Source organism: Anser cygnoides, chromosome 17 (assembly GCF_040182565.1).
Source record: "Anser cygnoides isolate HZ-2024a breed goose chromosome 17, Taihu_goose_T2T_genome, whole genome shotgun sequence".
Classification (NCBI taxonomy): Eukaryota; Metazoa; Chordata; class Aves; order Anseriformes; family Anatidae; genus Anser; species Anser cygnoides.
Window position 1 is genome coordinate 11,982,102 of NC_089889.1, and position 16,279 is coordinate 11,998,380.

At 54.4% G+C, this 16,279-nt stretch overlaps 1 protein-coding gene across 4 annotated transcripts in view; it reads right to left on the minus strand.

Annotated features, from left to right (window-relative positions):
* SRRM4 (serine/arginine repetitive matrix 4) overlaps nt 1–16,279 on the minus strand; it is a 37,548-nt gene that overhangs the window by 19,694 nt on the left and 1,575 nt on the right. For 2 of the 4 annotated variants that reach the window (XM_048063858.2, XM_048063857.2), the window contains exons 2-6: nt 6,529–6,672; nt 4,448–4,531; nt 4,089–4,160; nt 2,490–2,516; nt 1,762–1,812 (exon numbers count right to left, since the gene is read on the minus strand). In XM_048063858.2, the coding sequence (XP_047919815.2) occupies nt 1,762–1,812; nt 2,490–2,516; nt 4,089–4,160; nt 4,448–4,531; nt 6,529–6,672 (378 nt within the window). The remainder of the gene's footprint in view (nt 1–1,761; nt 1,813–2,489; nt 2,517–4,088; nt 4,161–4,447; nt 4,532–6,528; nt 6,673–16,279) is intronic. The other 2 variants (XM_048063861.2, XM_048063859.2) reach the window with 1 other exon arrangement.

Below are 16,279 nucleotides of genomic sequence, written 5' to 3' on the forward strand. Positions count from 1 at the left end.
TGCACACGGAGAGCAGGATGATGTGGGTGGCAGGCTCTGTCACCTTCAGTGCCTATTCCTCCTCATCATGCTCAGTGCCCGTCACAGCAGGTATTTTAGGTCTGGTAGTGCAGCCATCTGCTCAGCCAGGCGTTGCTGTGCCAGCAGGCAAAGCTAACGAGGGGTTAGCTGATGGGAACAGTCTGCTTTCACGGCCACGCTGCACCAGTCCTTGACACTGCTAATATACCTGACTGGACAGCATTTAGCAGTCTGGCACCACGAAAACTTAGCAAATCAATTGCTTGAGAACAGCATCTCCCCTAAGACAAAAGGGCAGCCGCCAGGGCAACTGCTTGAACTCCACTTGGCTGTTTCCTCTGATGCTTTTTACACCCTATGATTCTATTTAAAAAAAAAAAAAAAACATTTTGGTATCTTTCTTCCTTCTTTCTGCACAGATGAAGTCAGGAATACTGAACATCTCTCCCTCACACAGTGGATTTATGTGAAAATCCCCATTTTCTCTTCACCTTCTGCACCAGTCCCTCCAGCTTAAGATTTTTCTCTTTCTGTAGGAAGGATGAACTGGTCCCATGTGGTTTAGATAACCAGTTGCTCAACACAAAGACAAGCCAAAGCAGGATGATGGTACAAAAAATCCTGATCTGAGTTGGCTCACGGGATCTCTCTGATCGATCCCTGGGAGCAATGGGGAGGTTTGCAGAAACCAGGAGTGACTCAGTTCTATTTTGTGAGCTGAAGGATGGGGGCTAGAGAGCCCTGGCTGGTTTATCCCCAAAGAGCAATTCTAGCAGCTCTTTGGGGATAAACCAGGAAGGAACGAGCTCTTCCCATTCCCTTTGGTCAGCGCACTCCAGGAAGGCATCCAACCTTTGTGTTAACCACACTGCTAGGCTACTGCACATTGGCCAACACTACCCTGCATATGGGAGATGCCTTCTTTCACCAATAATCTAGGAAGCCTTGGTTTTACCAACAATCTATGAGACTACTGGGTGTGTAGCAGCTTAGTTTGAGGAAAAAATGGTGAGTGCACCACTGAATAAGCAGAAATATAGAGAAAAGGAGATGGGTGTTCTGCATTGCAACACAGCTGGCCTGTGGATGCAGCATGGCATGTAGTGCTCCTCTTGGATTCCCAATCTCTTCAGTCCCAATGGGTACCAAAGTAACATCAGTGGTGCTAGGGGTTGTTGTCCTTCTGTCCACTTCCTGCCTAAGAGTAAACAGCTTCAGCCCCAGAGCTGTTTCCTTGCTCTGAAAGCAGATGAGATACCACAAGTTGCAATTCCCAGGAGAAGACTTAGAAGGAAATTAAAAACAGAACGCTTACAGGCCCTCCTCCTGGCCCTAAGCAGCCACGTTTCATGCCATACTCCTTGACTGTCTGCCCCATAAGAAAAGCATAATCCTTGTCTTACGCACATACCAGAGTGGCTAGGAACCTCGGCTCCAGATTTTGGCACTCTCTATCACCTCTAAACAACCCCTTCTCTTCCCTATTCCCCATTGCTTTCTGCTCCCATGAGGAAGTACTGAATCAGGTGGCACAAATGAGAGAGAAAAGATCTCCAGCCTCTACAAACCCTTCCCTATTTCAGCAAAACCAGAATCACTGGTTTTATCTACAAAATAATCCAGAGAGTTGCTCAGGGCTCTGCAGCCAGCATGAGCTCCTGGGGACCCACCACACCAAACGCTTCCTAGCCCTGCAGCTCTGCAGAGGCATGACAGGGAATACCACGAACCACTACTTACTGTTTTTTGTGTTTTCTTTCTTCCTTTCTCTTACTTTTGGGGCTTGAAGAACTAAATAAGAAATGGCTAATTAATTCAGAGATTTCTGTTCTGATAAAGAGCCACACAATCACACACAATGTTACAGCTAAATTGCCCAAAAGCGTGCAATAAAAAATTAAAGGGATGAATGATTCTCTCTCAGCACAGGGGGTCTCAGTTCCTGCTAACAAAGCTAGCACATGGGCTTGGATAAAAAAAAAATCCCCAGTGGGATCAGCTGTCCTGCTGGCTTTCCCATAGAGAACCGGAATAGTACATGCATGTACTGGGATCAGGAGCGTTCTTAAAGCACACAACTGGAAAGGCACTGAGCCTGAGTGTTTCAAAGATGGACACTACTTGGGGATGCAGATGAAACCATAAAAGAAATGAAGGCTCAAGATGCAGGAAAGATATAACATTGATGATTGTTGCTGGGGCTAGGTTTAACCAAGATACCCTTTCCAGTTACATGCTTGGCTGCATAGGTTGGGCTGGAGATCTGATCCCTATGGGATCTGAGGAAAACAAAGCTGAATAGGACAAGGGCAGCCCCAGATCCACAAAGAATGAGGGAGCCAAGGGGTTTCCACCAGGAGACAGAAGTGTCTTCTGCCCCCACCCAGTGAATATCAGCCTTGTGAGATCCTGAGAAGACCGTTAAACTATTATTTCTAAGGAACCACCCATACTTGTTCAACTCTTACCTGTGTCTTCTCTTCTTTGAGGACAACCTGCAAGACACAAATATTTACATTGAATACAGGGTTTAACAGAAGTGGAAATCTGAATCAGAGACAACATGGTAAGGCCCATCTATAGACTGAGCACCTCCCATGTCCCTGGTGGTTCCCTTTTTGCTAATATTGCCTCCACAGTCTTACACTACAATTAGCTTGAAGAGATAGAAGTGAGTCCAGTCCCAGGTTTTCTGTATGGAGGACCATGTAGCCGTCAAAGGAGGAGTCCTTTCTGCATAATAACCTCAGAGCAAGTTCACAGCCAAACCAGCATCATGACAAGTCTTCCCTCCTGGAGCACCCCTGGGACGACACAGGAGCCATCATGCTGGTGGTCCTCAAAGAAAACCCTGGGAGCATGGAGGTCGCTTTGCAGTGAGGCCTGACCCCAGTCTACTACACAGCCTGATGGCCCATCTGAGCTTCTAGTCCAACATCCCACAGAGGACATGGCCTGAAGTTCTGCCTAGAGGGGCCATGAGATTACCCATGGCAATTGGGATCTGTAGCTGACGTGTTACCAGGTGTCTGGAAATGATCTCCATCAGTCACTACTGCTCAATGGTTGATCATGCCGCTTTTTGGAACCAGATATAGCTTATCATCAGCTTGTAGGGAGCACAAATGGGTACTACAGGTGGAAAGCCAAAGAGCATCTGACCCAGGACAGCTATCAGAAAGTGGTATCCACAAAAGAGCACATGAATCTCTTATTGGAAAGGAATTATTTTAAAGGGATTTCTATCGCCTTGTATCTTCTTCTCCCTGCCTTCCTCTTTAAGAAACACGCTCTGCTTTTCACCCTGTTAGCCACTTTTGGTAGCTTCTCGCTTTGATTCAATAAATTATAAATACATGAACTTTCCAAGGGAGATGGCATCCACTGTTCTCTGCAAATATTGATTTAACAGTTGAGGGAAAATGGTAAAATATTTGCAATTTTAAAATTTCATCATGCTTTTTAAATTAAAATGGACTACAGAAGAGGGAAGGCGGAGGCAGTCCCATGACTTCAAGCAATGTGAGGTGAGCTCTCTCCCTTGCCAGCACGGTTGGGAGATGGCTGTGGGCTGGGAAGGGCAAATCTGATGGCTCCTGGTGCCTGGGGAGGGAAGGGGCTGAGATGTGGGCATGGGGAGCTGGCCGGAGCCTCTCGCTGGTTCAGATGCTGCCATTTTCTGTAGGTTGATGGAAAGGGGGAAGGAACTGGTGCCAGCTCCAAGCGCCAAAACTGCTGGTGGCACAGGGGGCAGGAGCCATGTGAAGTGTGACAGCAAGATTACGGAGCTGGTGGGGGCTGCACGGGCCTTGCTTTGACCTGGCTCATCTGCCTGTCTGTCTGTCCATCCATCCGTCTTCCCTGCCACCCTGACAGTTCAACAAGCCGCCCCAACTGCCATCTCACCTTCTGGCGGGGCCCTGCTGCCTCGATGGACACCATCGCGAGTGACTACGAGCTGTGGGAGGGCAGTAACGTCTCCCACCTCCTGCCCAGATGCCCCCTCCAAACCCAGCACACCCCTGCACAGCCGACAGCCAGCCGCGACATTTCCAAAGGAGAAATACCTGTTTCTTTTTCGTTTCTTGGAGCTCTTCTTCTTCTTCTTCTTCACAGGGGAGGGGCTGTAGGAGGGAGACCTGGGGGGGCAAAGGGGTGTCAGGGGCTGCATGGCCCCCTCACCCCTCTGGGGCCTTCCCGGCCCGCGTCATCCCCGGGCTCAGGGCCTGGGGGGCTTTGGGCTGAGCCCCAGCCCGGTGTGAGGGGAGGGCGAGAAAATGGCGGTGCCTCGTGGGGCCTGCCAGCAGGCCCCGAGCCTTCAGCCCCTCACACTTCCATTTTGCATCCGTTTTCTCCCCTCATGCAGCGAGGGCCGCCAGTCCCCTCATCCATCCCCACATGCCACAGCCCAGGCTCATGCCCTCACCTCCGGCGCTTCTTGCGGCCAGACTTCTTCTTCTTCTTCTTCCCCCGGGCTGGCGGCGGCGCGCGCTCCCCATTGCACGAGGGGCTGAAAGGGGGGGGGGGGAAACAAAATATTTTAAAATTAATAAATAAACGCACCATCTGAATCATTTCGCTTGGGGCTGCTCCCTTCCACATGCCACTGTCCCCACCAGAGGGACAGACAGGGCAGAGGGATCACTCCTCATAGCAGATCAGGGGTGCGGGTGAGCACCTAATTACCCTCTAATGAATAATTTGGTCACACTTTAAATTAAGTGTCTCCTGCATGGATTTAATGGAGATATAATGAGACAGCCACTGTACGTGGATACAGTGCCAGCTGATTATTTAAGATGTGTTTGCTGAGGTTAATGAGTCCATAACAGATTTATAGGTTTTGTTGCTCTTTGTAAATATACTTTAAATAATTAATTGGCATTTAATTTGCATATAATAATTATTTCAATCAGATGCATCTAACAGTAGTAAAAGACATGACATATGTTAAATAGCAATTGATTAGAAAAATATATATTTATTGAGATGCTATGGTAATTTAGTAAGCTATGTATATCTTGCACAGCTGTTAAACCTTAAAAAATTGTGAACTAATTTCTTTTTAAACACATGACACTGAATCATGTCATGTTTCAGCGAAAAGTAAAATCCACAGCTAAATTAATTCAGAGCACTGGACTGAAAATATGAAGTGTCTGGGAGCTAGCGACCCCAAAAAAAGGCAGACTGATAGAAAGAAGGGCACTTGGTCTCTGCCTCAGTTTCCCCACTGCTCGTCCCATTAGCAGGAGGAGCCACCTGTGGGGACATGAGTGTGGCCTCGTGTTTGGAAAACGTGAAGAGCTGAGTATTTGCTGCAGACAGAATGAAGGAAAGGACATTATTGTGAATATTAGCCCTACGGCTGAGCAAGCATCCTGGCATGTTGGCCTCTCAGGTGACAGGGACAGCACATTGGTGGTCCCAGTGAAGCCACCTGAAGGGCTGCAGCTCAGTGCCAAGCCCACCGGGAGCTGGCCCTGCTGCCAGCCAGAGGCAGCAGGTCACAAACACCACTTTGCAGGGCAGGCACGGGGACAAGGAGCTGGAAGACCTCTTCCCGTTGTCTGACCGGGAACAGACAAGTGTACCAGGGACCCTGAGCTGTCCTGGTGAGCGGGTGAGCAGAGGCTTCATCCCAGACCCCACTGAGACCATTTCTATGCAGGAGAGGACCTCAGTTGCCCCAGCGAGATAGCAGAACCTAGGGACAACACAAATTTGGGCTCCCCAGCAAGCAGGAGCACATCACAGCCTCTTTCTCAATCAAGCCCTGCCATGGCCAAACCAGAGCTTGGAGAAACCTCCAGCCTGTGCTCCTGAGCCACAGGCAACTCCTGCAGAGCCCTCCTCCTGCTCCCGAGATGAATTCTTTTGTCTTTGAAGTGGAAGACTTCTCCCTGGGCTGATCCAACTTTAATTGTTCTTCTGTGATTGTAATCAGAGTCTAATTAAAAATACACTTTAGATTATTGTTCCGGTTAGCCTGCAATCTGAAGATAGGAAATGTGCTTTCTTTCTCTTTCTTTCCAGCATCTTTAACCAAATGGAGAAGCTTTAATCCCAGAGACGGTTCAGCAGGCAGCTCTGAGACCCCAGCTGCTTCGCTTTGAAGGTTTCATTCATTTTTTCCCCTCACAAGTAGTCAGGGGCAAATGATGAGCTGATAACAAAGCCGTGCCCTAATGAGGGCAATGCAGCTAGTCTGATGTGGGCATGGGGAGGTGGGGACTGCTGAGGTGATCCCCAGCTGGGGGAACCCTGCAGGCCCCATTGCACGTGGGATGCTGGCAGTTCACCTGGGCTGTCTGCAAGGGGCTGCATGAGCAAGATGTGGAGCGAAAGGGAACTGCAGACACTGGGTTTTATGGAACTACAGCTCACATGGCCACCCAACCCATCCACAGCTTTCACAGACCCCAGCTGGGATGAGGATGACTATATACCCTCAGGTGTTTCCTCTGCTGACACCCCCGTCCCTTTTGGGGTGGCCCCGTCCCCTACCTGCGGGACCTGCGGCGGGCATGGCTGCGCCTCTCCTTCCCTCTCGCCCAGCCGTTAGTGGTGGAGGCCTCCTTGGACACACGGCCGCTTGGCTTCTCGGGATGTCTGTCCTCTGCAGGGTATGGCAGGCAGCTGAGTGGCCCACTACAGGGTACCGAGACAGAAAGAGCAATAAGGAAGGAAAAAAACAGGGGAGTGAAAATCCCAAGAAAACAAAGGGGTAAAAAAAAAAAAAAACTTTTGCATTTCAAACACCATCCCCAAATCTGCTGTTGCATTGCCAGTCCCTTGCTGCATATCCTCTTCCCCCAAAGCATCCCCCTCATCGGCACCCAGGTGGAAGCAAAGCTCCCTCCCCACACCTACAAACAAGGTGCTGGGCCAGCAGCACAGCTGGTCCTGCTGAAAGCCCAGACTGGAGGCACTGGGGCAGCCCATCAGAGCCAAGGGGAACCACCTTAGCCTTGCAGGTGCCTACACAAGCCCTGGGGAACCCATGCGGGCAGAACCCTGCAGACATTTTTTTCAAGCAGAAGGACTGATGCAAAGCCATAAACCACACCTGGAGGGGGCACTGAGAACACCGTGGTTTTGGTGTCATCCAAAGTATTATTCAAATAAATAAAGCAAGTGTCAGGGTGTCCAGGGCAGGCTGCAGAGACTGTCACAGCCACTGCACATGGGATGAAGGGCTGGGGTGTGCATATCTGGGGCATTCAGTGTGCCCAGGAGGGTGTCTAAAGAGCAATGCCACGGTGAAGGAGCACGTTAGCCCTGGCTAGCCTTGGCCAGAAGCATGCAGCCCCTGGCAATGTCCTTCTGCCTGCCCCCGTCATGCACAAAGCAATTTTGGGGGCTGCAGTTGGCCCAGGAGCAGCTGCAGAAGAGAGGTCACCCCTATTTCCACTTGTGCTCTCAGCCAAACCCCACCTTCCCTAATAGCTTCCTCTTTCTCGGCGCACATTTTTTATGTCTGAACGTTTTAGGGATGTGCCTTAGCCAAACACAAGCACTAGGGTTCAACGGGGGGAAGCTGGGGCAAATATTTCCAGCCCAGGACATGCAGGAGGTGGTGCTGATGTGATGGTCTCTCTGGCTTTAAAATCTATTACTCTAACTGTAATAAATCCCCCGGTCTCTTCCCAACATCTATGTGGTTTGCAACCATCCGGGAAGCTACATGGTTAATTGCTTTCTTTGCGTGAGCTAATTAGCTTGTGGCCTTTTCCGAACCCCTTTTAAGAGCAGCCTTCTGAGGCTCAATCATTAGGATCCATTAAAAACATCCCCAAATTAATGACCTGTGCAAAGCCAGGGCTGGAGCAGCTCCGGGAGCAGAGGCGGGGGCTGTCCCCGGGTACGGTGGGTGATGTCCCCCACCCTGGTCCCTGATCCCACTAATGGCATTTTCAGGTCCCGGGGTTAAAACATTTTGGCCTGGAGGCGAACAAGGGCTGCTGCTGTCCTGCAACACACCACGTACCATTTCTTCTGGGCCTGGAAGTAATTATCGATGGAAATAATTATTCTCCAATCCCATCAAAGGCTGGCTTTGATTCAACCAAATGTTCTCCTCCGGTGAAAGCTGAGAGTCACTAACACGCTAAACCGGCTGGTAATCCCTGCGCGTTCAGCTCCACGGACATTGATCGAATATAAATATATATGTAAGTATAAATATATATACTTTGTAGTTTTTCGTGTCTTTCATGCCTGGCATAAAAGCTCTTGCAGTTTGGTGTGAAAGACCTCCGCAGCCTTAGAGGGAGAACTGTCACACCTTCCCCTGCAGGAAGGAGAAAGCCTCTGTGGAGGTTTTTTTTGGGGAAAAAGAGCTTAGTTTGCTGGAGGCAGCCCCAGGAGGGCAGCAAGGACACGCAAGCAATGTGACTGGAAGCACAGGCTTCCTCTGCGCAGGGGACGTCCCTTCCCTTTGCAGCAGTCTCTGGTCCAGGAAGATTTTGGGGGCAATTTTTGCCAGTTTTTTGGTGGATGCGAGGGGAGCGGAGGGCACGCAGGGCTCTGCCCGGGTGCTCGCCTCTCCCACCAGCCCAAACACTTCACTGCTTTTCCCAACCAGGCTGCATTTTGATATTGTTAATGTGAAGGGGAAACCACCATAAAATGCTGCAGCCACTTGGAGAACGGGGCTGGGGCTGGCAGCCGGGCTATGGCAGCGTGGAGAGGTGGCTGCTGGCCTTTTGCAGAGGACGAGGCAAAGGCAGAGGGTATTTGCAGCCTCGGGGAGCAGAGCTCTCTCACAAACCATCACCACATCTCCATCACAGAGCTCGGTGCCATGGCCACGTGCTGTCTCATCAGGCCATGGACCGTGGCACTCGGTGACGCAGCCCCCTCCCCTGTCCCCAGGCTCCCGCGCCCCCCAGCCATCTCCTGCCACAAAGCTTTCATCAAGCAGCCTTTCTCCTTCTCTCCTTTCTCTCTGGAGGAGAGAAAACCTGGAACGGTGCCTTCCTCGTGACCTTCCAGCTGCGGGACCCCATTGCCAGGGCAGCAGCAGCAGCAGCATCCCTCGCATCCGCAGGACCAGCTCCAGCAGCCCCAGCCCTCGGGGCCAGCCCAAGGCCCCTCCGCCCTTCCCAGCAGCTGTGCAAGCAGCAGAACAGGCACAAGAGGGCTGGATCATGCCCACCAGGCCTTTTTTTTTTTTTTTTTAAGATTTATTTTACTTCTAGAGGCACAGGGGGATTGGGTGCCGGATGCCCAGCCCGGTGCTGCAGGGATCTGTCTGTGTGCACGAGCGCTTTGGAGACCTCCAGCACTGGCCACGCTTGGCAGATCCACTCCAAGGGCACTTCCGAGCTCAAGACAGAATATTTGGGAAAACCAATATCAGCACTTCACTACCTTGCCCTTTTCAGCCCCGACCGGCTCCGCACTCCCATCACCTCGGCAGCCCCCGGTGTGAAAGCAGGCGCAGCTCCAGCCGACTGGAGCCACGAAAACTCAGAAGGTTAAAGCATCTCTGATGAAGCCTAATAGTTGCAAATATTTCACCGGCAGAGCCGATGATGGATGCCTCGCTGAGGGACATCGGCCCGTGAAAGGACACGGGCACCCGTGGCCCCAGGAAGAGTGAGAAGCGCCCGCAGCCACGGCGGTGGGACCCAGCACATCGCCTCTGCCCGGCGCCTCGGCTGCTCCGCACCACTTCGGGCAGAGGAGGTTTTTCTGTGCCGGCGAAATTACCCTTTTATTTTCTCTCCCGCTTTCTGTCTCTTCTCAGCTGATTGAAAAAGAAAATTGTGGAACCGTTCCTTCGTCCCAGGAGAGGGAGGGGGGAAAGAGGAAGGTTGTAAAGACATTTCCAAGCCCAAACTCCAGCAGATGTGTTTACATAAATCCCTTTGAAATACGCACTAAAAATACCTCTTCAAAATTAGGAGATGGGGGAGATTGTAAAGTGCTTTCCACAAACACAGACACACAAGCGCCCCACGGCAGGTTTCTTCCCCACCTCATTCAGACTGTTATTATTAGTGCGGCAGGAGCCCTGCAGTTTGTTATTGAAAATTATAATAGCAAATCACCGAGATATTTTCCCTGATTGCACAGATTCCAAGCCAGTTCCATTTTAATCTTCTCTCCACTATTTTCCCGTGCATCAGCAGAGGCGCCAGCTGCAGAAAAGCGCGTGGTTTTTTTCTTGATGCAGTTTAAGCACAGAAGAGAAATACCACTCTCTAATAGATGTTTTTCATCCAATTTTCGCCACCACGCCTCGTTCCCCCTCCTGCGATGCCCACGTCCTGCTGCAAGCCCGAACGCAGCGGCGGCGGCTCCTTTTGCTTCTTGCCCTCCAGAAACGCTTCACGACCTCCTCTCATCACACCCCGGGCCAAAAAAAAAAAAAAGCAGCTCAGCTCTTTATTGTCCAGCAGCTGATTTGCCATGCATGGCTGCCTAAAAACAGCGGCGCGTCCCTGCTGGTGGCGGGGTCGGTGCCAGGTGCTCCAGGGACAGAAGCGATGCTGCCGTGAGCCATCCTCATGAGGGTCCCCACAGCTGCGTGCCCTCCTCCCCAGGGGCTGGACAGCCCCGTGCCTTCCCTATTCTCAAATTCCCCCCCTTCAGCAAACACCCTCTGGGTCCCCACGCCTGGAAAGGTGACGGCGATGGCACCGCCGCCAGGTCCCGTCCCACGTGCAGCGCCGGGTAGGGCCGCGGGCGCTCGTCACAACGCGCCAGTTCCCCTGTCTGAAGCCCTGCTCCATTTGGCAGGGCGAACGGCGGCGAGATAAATAGTTTATTTGCCAATAACATAGCTCGTTAACTTTTAATCGAAGAGCGGGTTGTGAGCACACAGCTTCCAGGAGCGATGGGAGATTGCTTTGAGCACGGATCAGGCACAGGGCACGTTGGCAGGAGGAGAGGATGGGGAGATCCAGCTGGAGAAGCTCCCCCGGAGCAGCAGCATGCCCTCTCTATTTCTTTGCCCTTTTTTTATTTTTTTTTTAATTCCCACTGGGAGAATAATGGAAAACCCGTCCGATAACTCCAAAACCCAACCTGCCTGCACAGCATCCGCCTGCCCAGGGAGCAGCTCAGGTTGGTGGGGACAGCGGGGAACACCAGGAGATGATGGCCAGCTTCCTCCTCCAGGATGGGGACGGGGACACTCAGACCCCATAAATAAACCACCCCTGAGATGGGGTCCCCTGGGTGTCCCCCATTTGGGACTTTTCTGTCTAATATCCACCCCACTGTGACAGCCTGGGCTACGCAGGGCTGCACGGAGCGGATGTCCCCGCACGGGGACGCGTGGGCAGCGCAGCTTCGTGGCTGGGTGGGTTTGGTGTGGCTCCAGCCCTCCTTTCCCCAGCCCCCCCTGGTCCTGTGGGAAATACCTCGGCAGTCTCGCCAGCTGCCTGGAGATGGGTGGCAGGGGGTATTTTTTTAAAGAGGGTTTCTAGGAGGGAAGATGGGGCTTTGCCTCCGCTCAGGAGGTCGAGGTTGGCATGCCCATGCCACCAAGGGCTGCTTTTGGGGCCAAGCCAGGAAAAATCCCTCCATCTCCGCTCCCAGGGCTCGTCCCCAGCCACCTCCTCCACCCTGCAACCCTGCGCATGGCTTTAAATCACCAGGGAAGAGCAAGGGGAGGATATTTATGGGTTTGCTGCTCCCTAGGGGGAAGGTCTGGAGGAGGCAGCCGGCTCCCAGCGCTCCTGGCCCCGTGGCTGGAGAGAATCATTTCCCTGCTCAGCACACCCGTCTTTAATTGGGTGTAATAATAATTTTATTGCTTGCCGGGATTTGTGGGGCTGAACTAATATTTGTAAAATGCTCTGCTATCCTCGGCTGAAAGGCAGCCTAGAACGGCAAAGCCCCCGTGTTATCCACATTTGGATAATCCAGAATTATTCACAAACAAAATCAAGATTATGCAAATATATTCATTACTTCCCAGAGCACCTCCAGGAAAATAGGGGAATTAGTCTCGTTAACAATTACCCGCTATGTCAGCGCGTGGCTGAGCACACGGGTGCACGCGCTCCCCGTCGGCAGTCACCTGGGGCTCGTCCCGGGATCGCACGGTGCTGGAAAAGGAGGGGAGGTTTGGGCTGGGGGTGGCCTCGTTGCGCCCCTGTCCCCACTCCGGCCCTCGACTTTGTGCACCCTGGTGCTGAGCCCGGCTTCGTGCGGCGCAGGGCAGCCGCGTGGCCAGGACGCGCTGGATAAAGGTGCGCTGGAAACCCCGCACGGCTTAATTAATGCCACATGCCTTTCACTCCGCGGGTTGCGTGGGTTGTTAATTATTTTTATAAAGAAAATAATTAGTCCCAATCAAGGCAGAAGCTCTCCAGAATTACAGCTCATTAAGCGCTCTCACATTTTTCTGTTCTATAAAAAGTCGTGTGGCGCTGATGAAAATTACAGACCCTTGGAAGCAGCATTAAATACAAATCCAGGCGGTGTTACCATCCTGTTACCACCAGCCGCATCGCCTTGGCTTCAGCAATTGCAGCTGGAGATGGAGTGTGGGGGTTTCTGCTCCCTACCAGCTCCGCAAAGAAGCGCTCTGCCCGTTAGCGTGCCGGGACCAACGTGACCCCCAGCAGCGGCTCGGCCAAGGATGTCCCCGAGGAGGTGACAGCCACCGAGGGGAAAGGGGCACCTCGGCGAGGGGCTGAAGGGGAGGGATGCTCAGGTTGGGTTCAGCTCCCCCATGGCTAAAAGAGGGGACAAGGAGCAGCCTCAGAGCCGTGGGGTCATCCCGGTGGGACACGGGATGTCAGACGCGGAGGGGTGCTCGTGGCGGGGTGCGGGAGCGTCCCCGAGCATCCCCAGCTGGGCCATCCTGATGTGCTGGGACTGGCCCTACTGAACGCCGCAGGGGCTTCACTCGGAGCCTAATTGAAAGAAATCAAAGCACGGTGAAGGGAGCTGAGGCCAAATCAATGGCAGAGCAGCAGCGAGGGCGAGCGGGACTCCGGCTTCGCTGCCTCTCCACCATGAATGGCGAGGTGAGCCCCGTCCCCTGCTCTTCATGTGACAAACAGCGGCTTGGAAGAAGGCAAACACAACATGGGCAGCTGAAAATAAAGGTTGCTGGTGTAAAACCAACAGCCCCAGCAGGGCAGCTTGAGCACAGCCCTACCTCCCCTCCTGCACCCTGCACGCCGGAGGAGGCTGCTCCGCCAGCGCAGACGCTGCGGGCTGCGGTACAGCACATGTAGGTCACGTCGTGTTGGGGGCACCGCTCTCGCAGGCTGCCACCCCTCGGCTCCAGCTGACCCGCAGATTAATGCAGCGGGGGGTCTTTAGCTGTGAAATCTCTCTTAACGCAAAAATATTTCTCTCGCTGGGCAGTAGCCGATTCTTCATCCTGACAGCAGCGTAGCTGAAATCCCAGACTCCTGCCCCGGTCCTCTCCTATCGCACGCAAAGTGCCGCATTCAAGCACACCCAGGCAAAGCCAAAAACCCCAAAAAGCTCCCAAACCCCCAAAACCTCAAACCAGCGGCCCCAGCGCTGCCCTGCTGTGCTGGGGCGATGCTCTGCTGGCATTCAGTGTCGGCCAAAATCCCTTTTCTCATCGTGGCCCTTGGGTTCCTGAGCACTTCCAGCCACTCGCACGTGCAGATGAGGTGTGCACCAACCAAGCCCCTGCTCCTGTCCTTGGGATTTGGGATCGAGCATCACAGCGGTGTTTGTGGCCCCCATCTGCTCGCTTGGGCTTCCTCTGGCCCCGGGAACAAAGCGGGAAGGGGGGCAGCAAGCAGAGCAGAGCAATCCTGGAGGAGCAGCACCCTGCTGAGCACCTCGGTCCTGTTGCCCACCCAAGCACCCACTGGGAGCACACTGGGAGCACACTGGGAGCACACTGGGAGCACACTGGGAGACCCCCCAGAGCCGGGCCGGCTGCAGCCACCTGGTCTTGTCTCATTAATGGAGGGACATCAATTAAACACGGAGCGTTAAACGAGTCGTCAGTGAAGCAATTAGCCCCAACCACAGGCTGGGGGCTCAGGGACCCAGCTCAGCCTTGAAACGCCCGCCTGAGCGCCTTCTGCCCCAAAAGAGGCATATTTCAGCCCAATTCTGCCGTCCTGCTGCAGGATGGCATCCTGCTAGCATCCTGCCAGCTACAGGGCTGGCTCCCTGGAAAAGGGCAAGAGCGGCACGGGGTCCCCAGCACATCCCCCCACTCCTTTCACCCTTTCAACCGAGTTCATTCCCACTTTTAGCTTTTTTTTTAAGACCTCCCTGCAGTCCCCGCTGCAATGGCAGGGAAGGCGCTCCCGTCACTTGCAAAAAAAAAAAAAAAAAAAAATTGCTATTTTTACAATCCCGGCTCCCGCAGCTGACAGAGGAGCCAGCCCCGAGCCTCCTGCAGAAGGGAGGCTGCGTGGCCTCTGCTGCCAGCGGCGGCACCGGGCAGAGCCCCGCTGACCGTGCCACCAAAGCCCAGCACCTTCCCCGTCCCCTCCTGGGCTGGAAGCTGCGGCAAAGCCCCGGTGCCAAACCCAGCCGAAAATGCGGGTGGGATTTAACGCCCTGCTTCAGGCTTTGCAGTGACGAAGAGGTTTCAGCGGCCGCTGGAAGAAAAGGTGGAAATAAAGAGAAAAGGGAAGGGCGGTCATGCACGAAATGATTTCATTTTGCTGATGCGGGGAGCGTGTTTGATAAGTTCATTTTACAGAAAAACGGACCGAAAGAAAGGCCCGGCTGCGAGACAGGGAGAGGTGAGGGGGATGAAGGCTCCAGCCCCCCGGGGCGGCAGTGCTGGGACCCACAGCCCCACATTTTTATTACCCAGACCTCGAGGGAGGGAGGGAGGAAAACTCCCTGCGGGCTTTATGAGCCCCCTTTTCCAAGGTGTCCCCAGGGGGACCCCACGCACGCCAAGCCAAGATGGGCTCAAGCCAGTTTTTTGGGCTCATCTCTCATTCCCAGGAGGGGAGCAGGAACACGAGGCGTGTTTTCCCCAGGTTTCTGCAGCTCCCCTGCCCCGCTGGGGTTTTGGGGGCATCTCTAACCTTGGCTTCACCCTCCAGAGCCCTGCGAGACCCCTGGGCGTGCAGACGCAGCCTTTGGGAGACGTCTGGCAGCCGCCAGAGCCCAGCAAATATTCTCTGACGAACTTTTCCCCGTTGGAAACGAGCCCGGCAGCGGCCCAGCGGAGGCAGGTGGACGGGGCCATGGGGAAGGAGGAGGAGGAGGAGGAGAAGGAGGAGGAAGGCACCGTGGGTCCCGCGAGCATCCCCGGCTCTGTCCTCGCCGCCTTCGCCCCGGGCTCCCCCCAGCAGCCCCCGAGCTGCCTAATTAGCGCCGCCGCCGCCGTCCAGCTGGAGCTGGAGGGCAGGGGCAGACAAAGCCTCCCTATTGACAGCACCCCCGAGGACTGGGGGGGGGGGGGGGGGGCTTTTCTTCTCTTCCCCCCCCCTCCACTTTCCTTTTCAAGCCCCGCTCCCCCCGTTGGGCCGGGGCCACGGGCTCATTAGCGCTGCGGCTCGTTGGGAGCGGGAAGGAGCAGATGGCAGCCAGGCCCTGCCGCCTCTCCCCGCGGAGCAGATGCCCGGCGGACAAGGGGGGGATTAGCAGAGCCGGGGGGGGGGCCGCAAGCTGGGTCCGTCCCCCCCCCCCCAAGCAGCACACCCTGGTGCCGATGCTCGGGGACCGACCGGCGTGCTGGGGGCTGCTGAAACGCTGCAGGTTGGGATGGGAGAGAGCCGGCGCCCCATCCCGTCCCCAAACTCACCGGCGATGGCAAACCGGGCAGCAAAACTGTGCTCGGCCCCCCCCCCCCCCAAAACGCAGTGACCCCCCCTCCCTGCCCGCCACGCGCGGCACGTCCCAGGGGACTGGGGGTTAAAGCGCAAATCCCCGTGCTGCCCTGGTGTGACCCAGTTAGGCCATCTGGCAGGCACGGACACAGCCTCGGCACCCCCGTACCCCCCCCCAGCGCCATTACCTGCCCCAGGGTGAAGTCCCCGGGGTGACCGGGGGGTGACAGCGGGCGGGTGACAGCCCCGAGCCCCTCGGTGCCCCCCCTCTGCGTTTCCCGGCCGCGCTGCAGCAGCTGCGGGCTGCTCGCCTGGTAATTCGGCTCCGGCACCGAAATAACGAATAGCCACCCACAGCCTTCTTAAAAAAATAAGTAAAAAAAAAAAAGAGTCGGACGAGAAGAAAGTGAAGACGGGAAGCGACCGCCTCGATTTTTCCCCTTCCGTGCCACGAAGCGCTTGGGAACCCCTTGACTTGGCAGGAGCCCCCCCGGGGGCGCGGG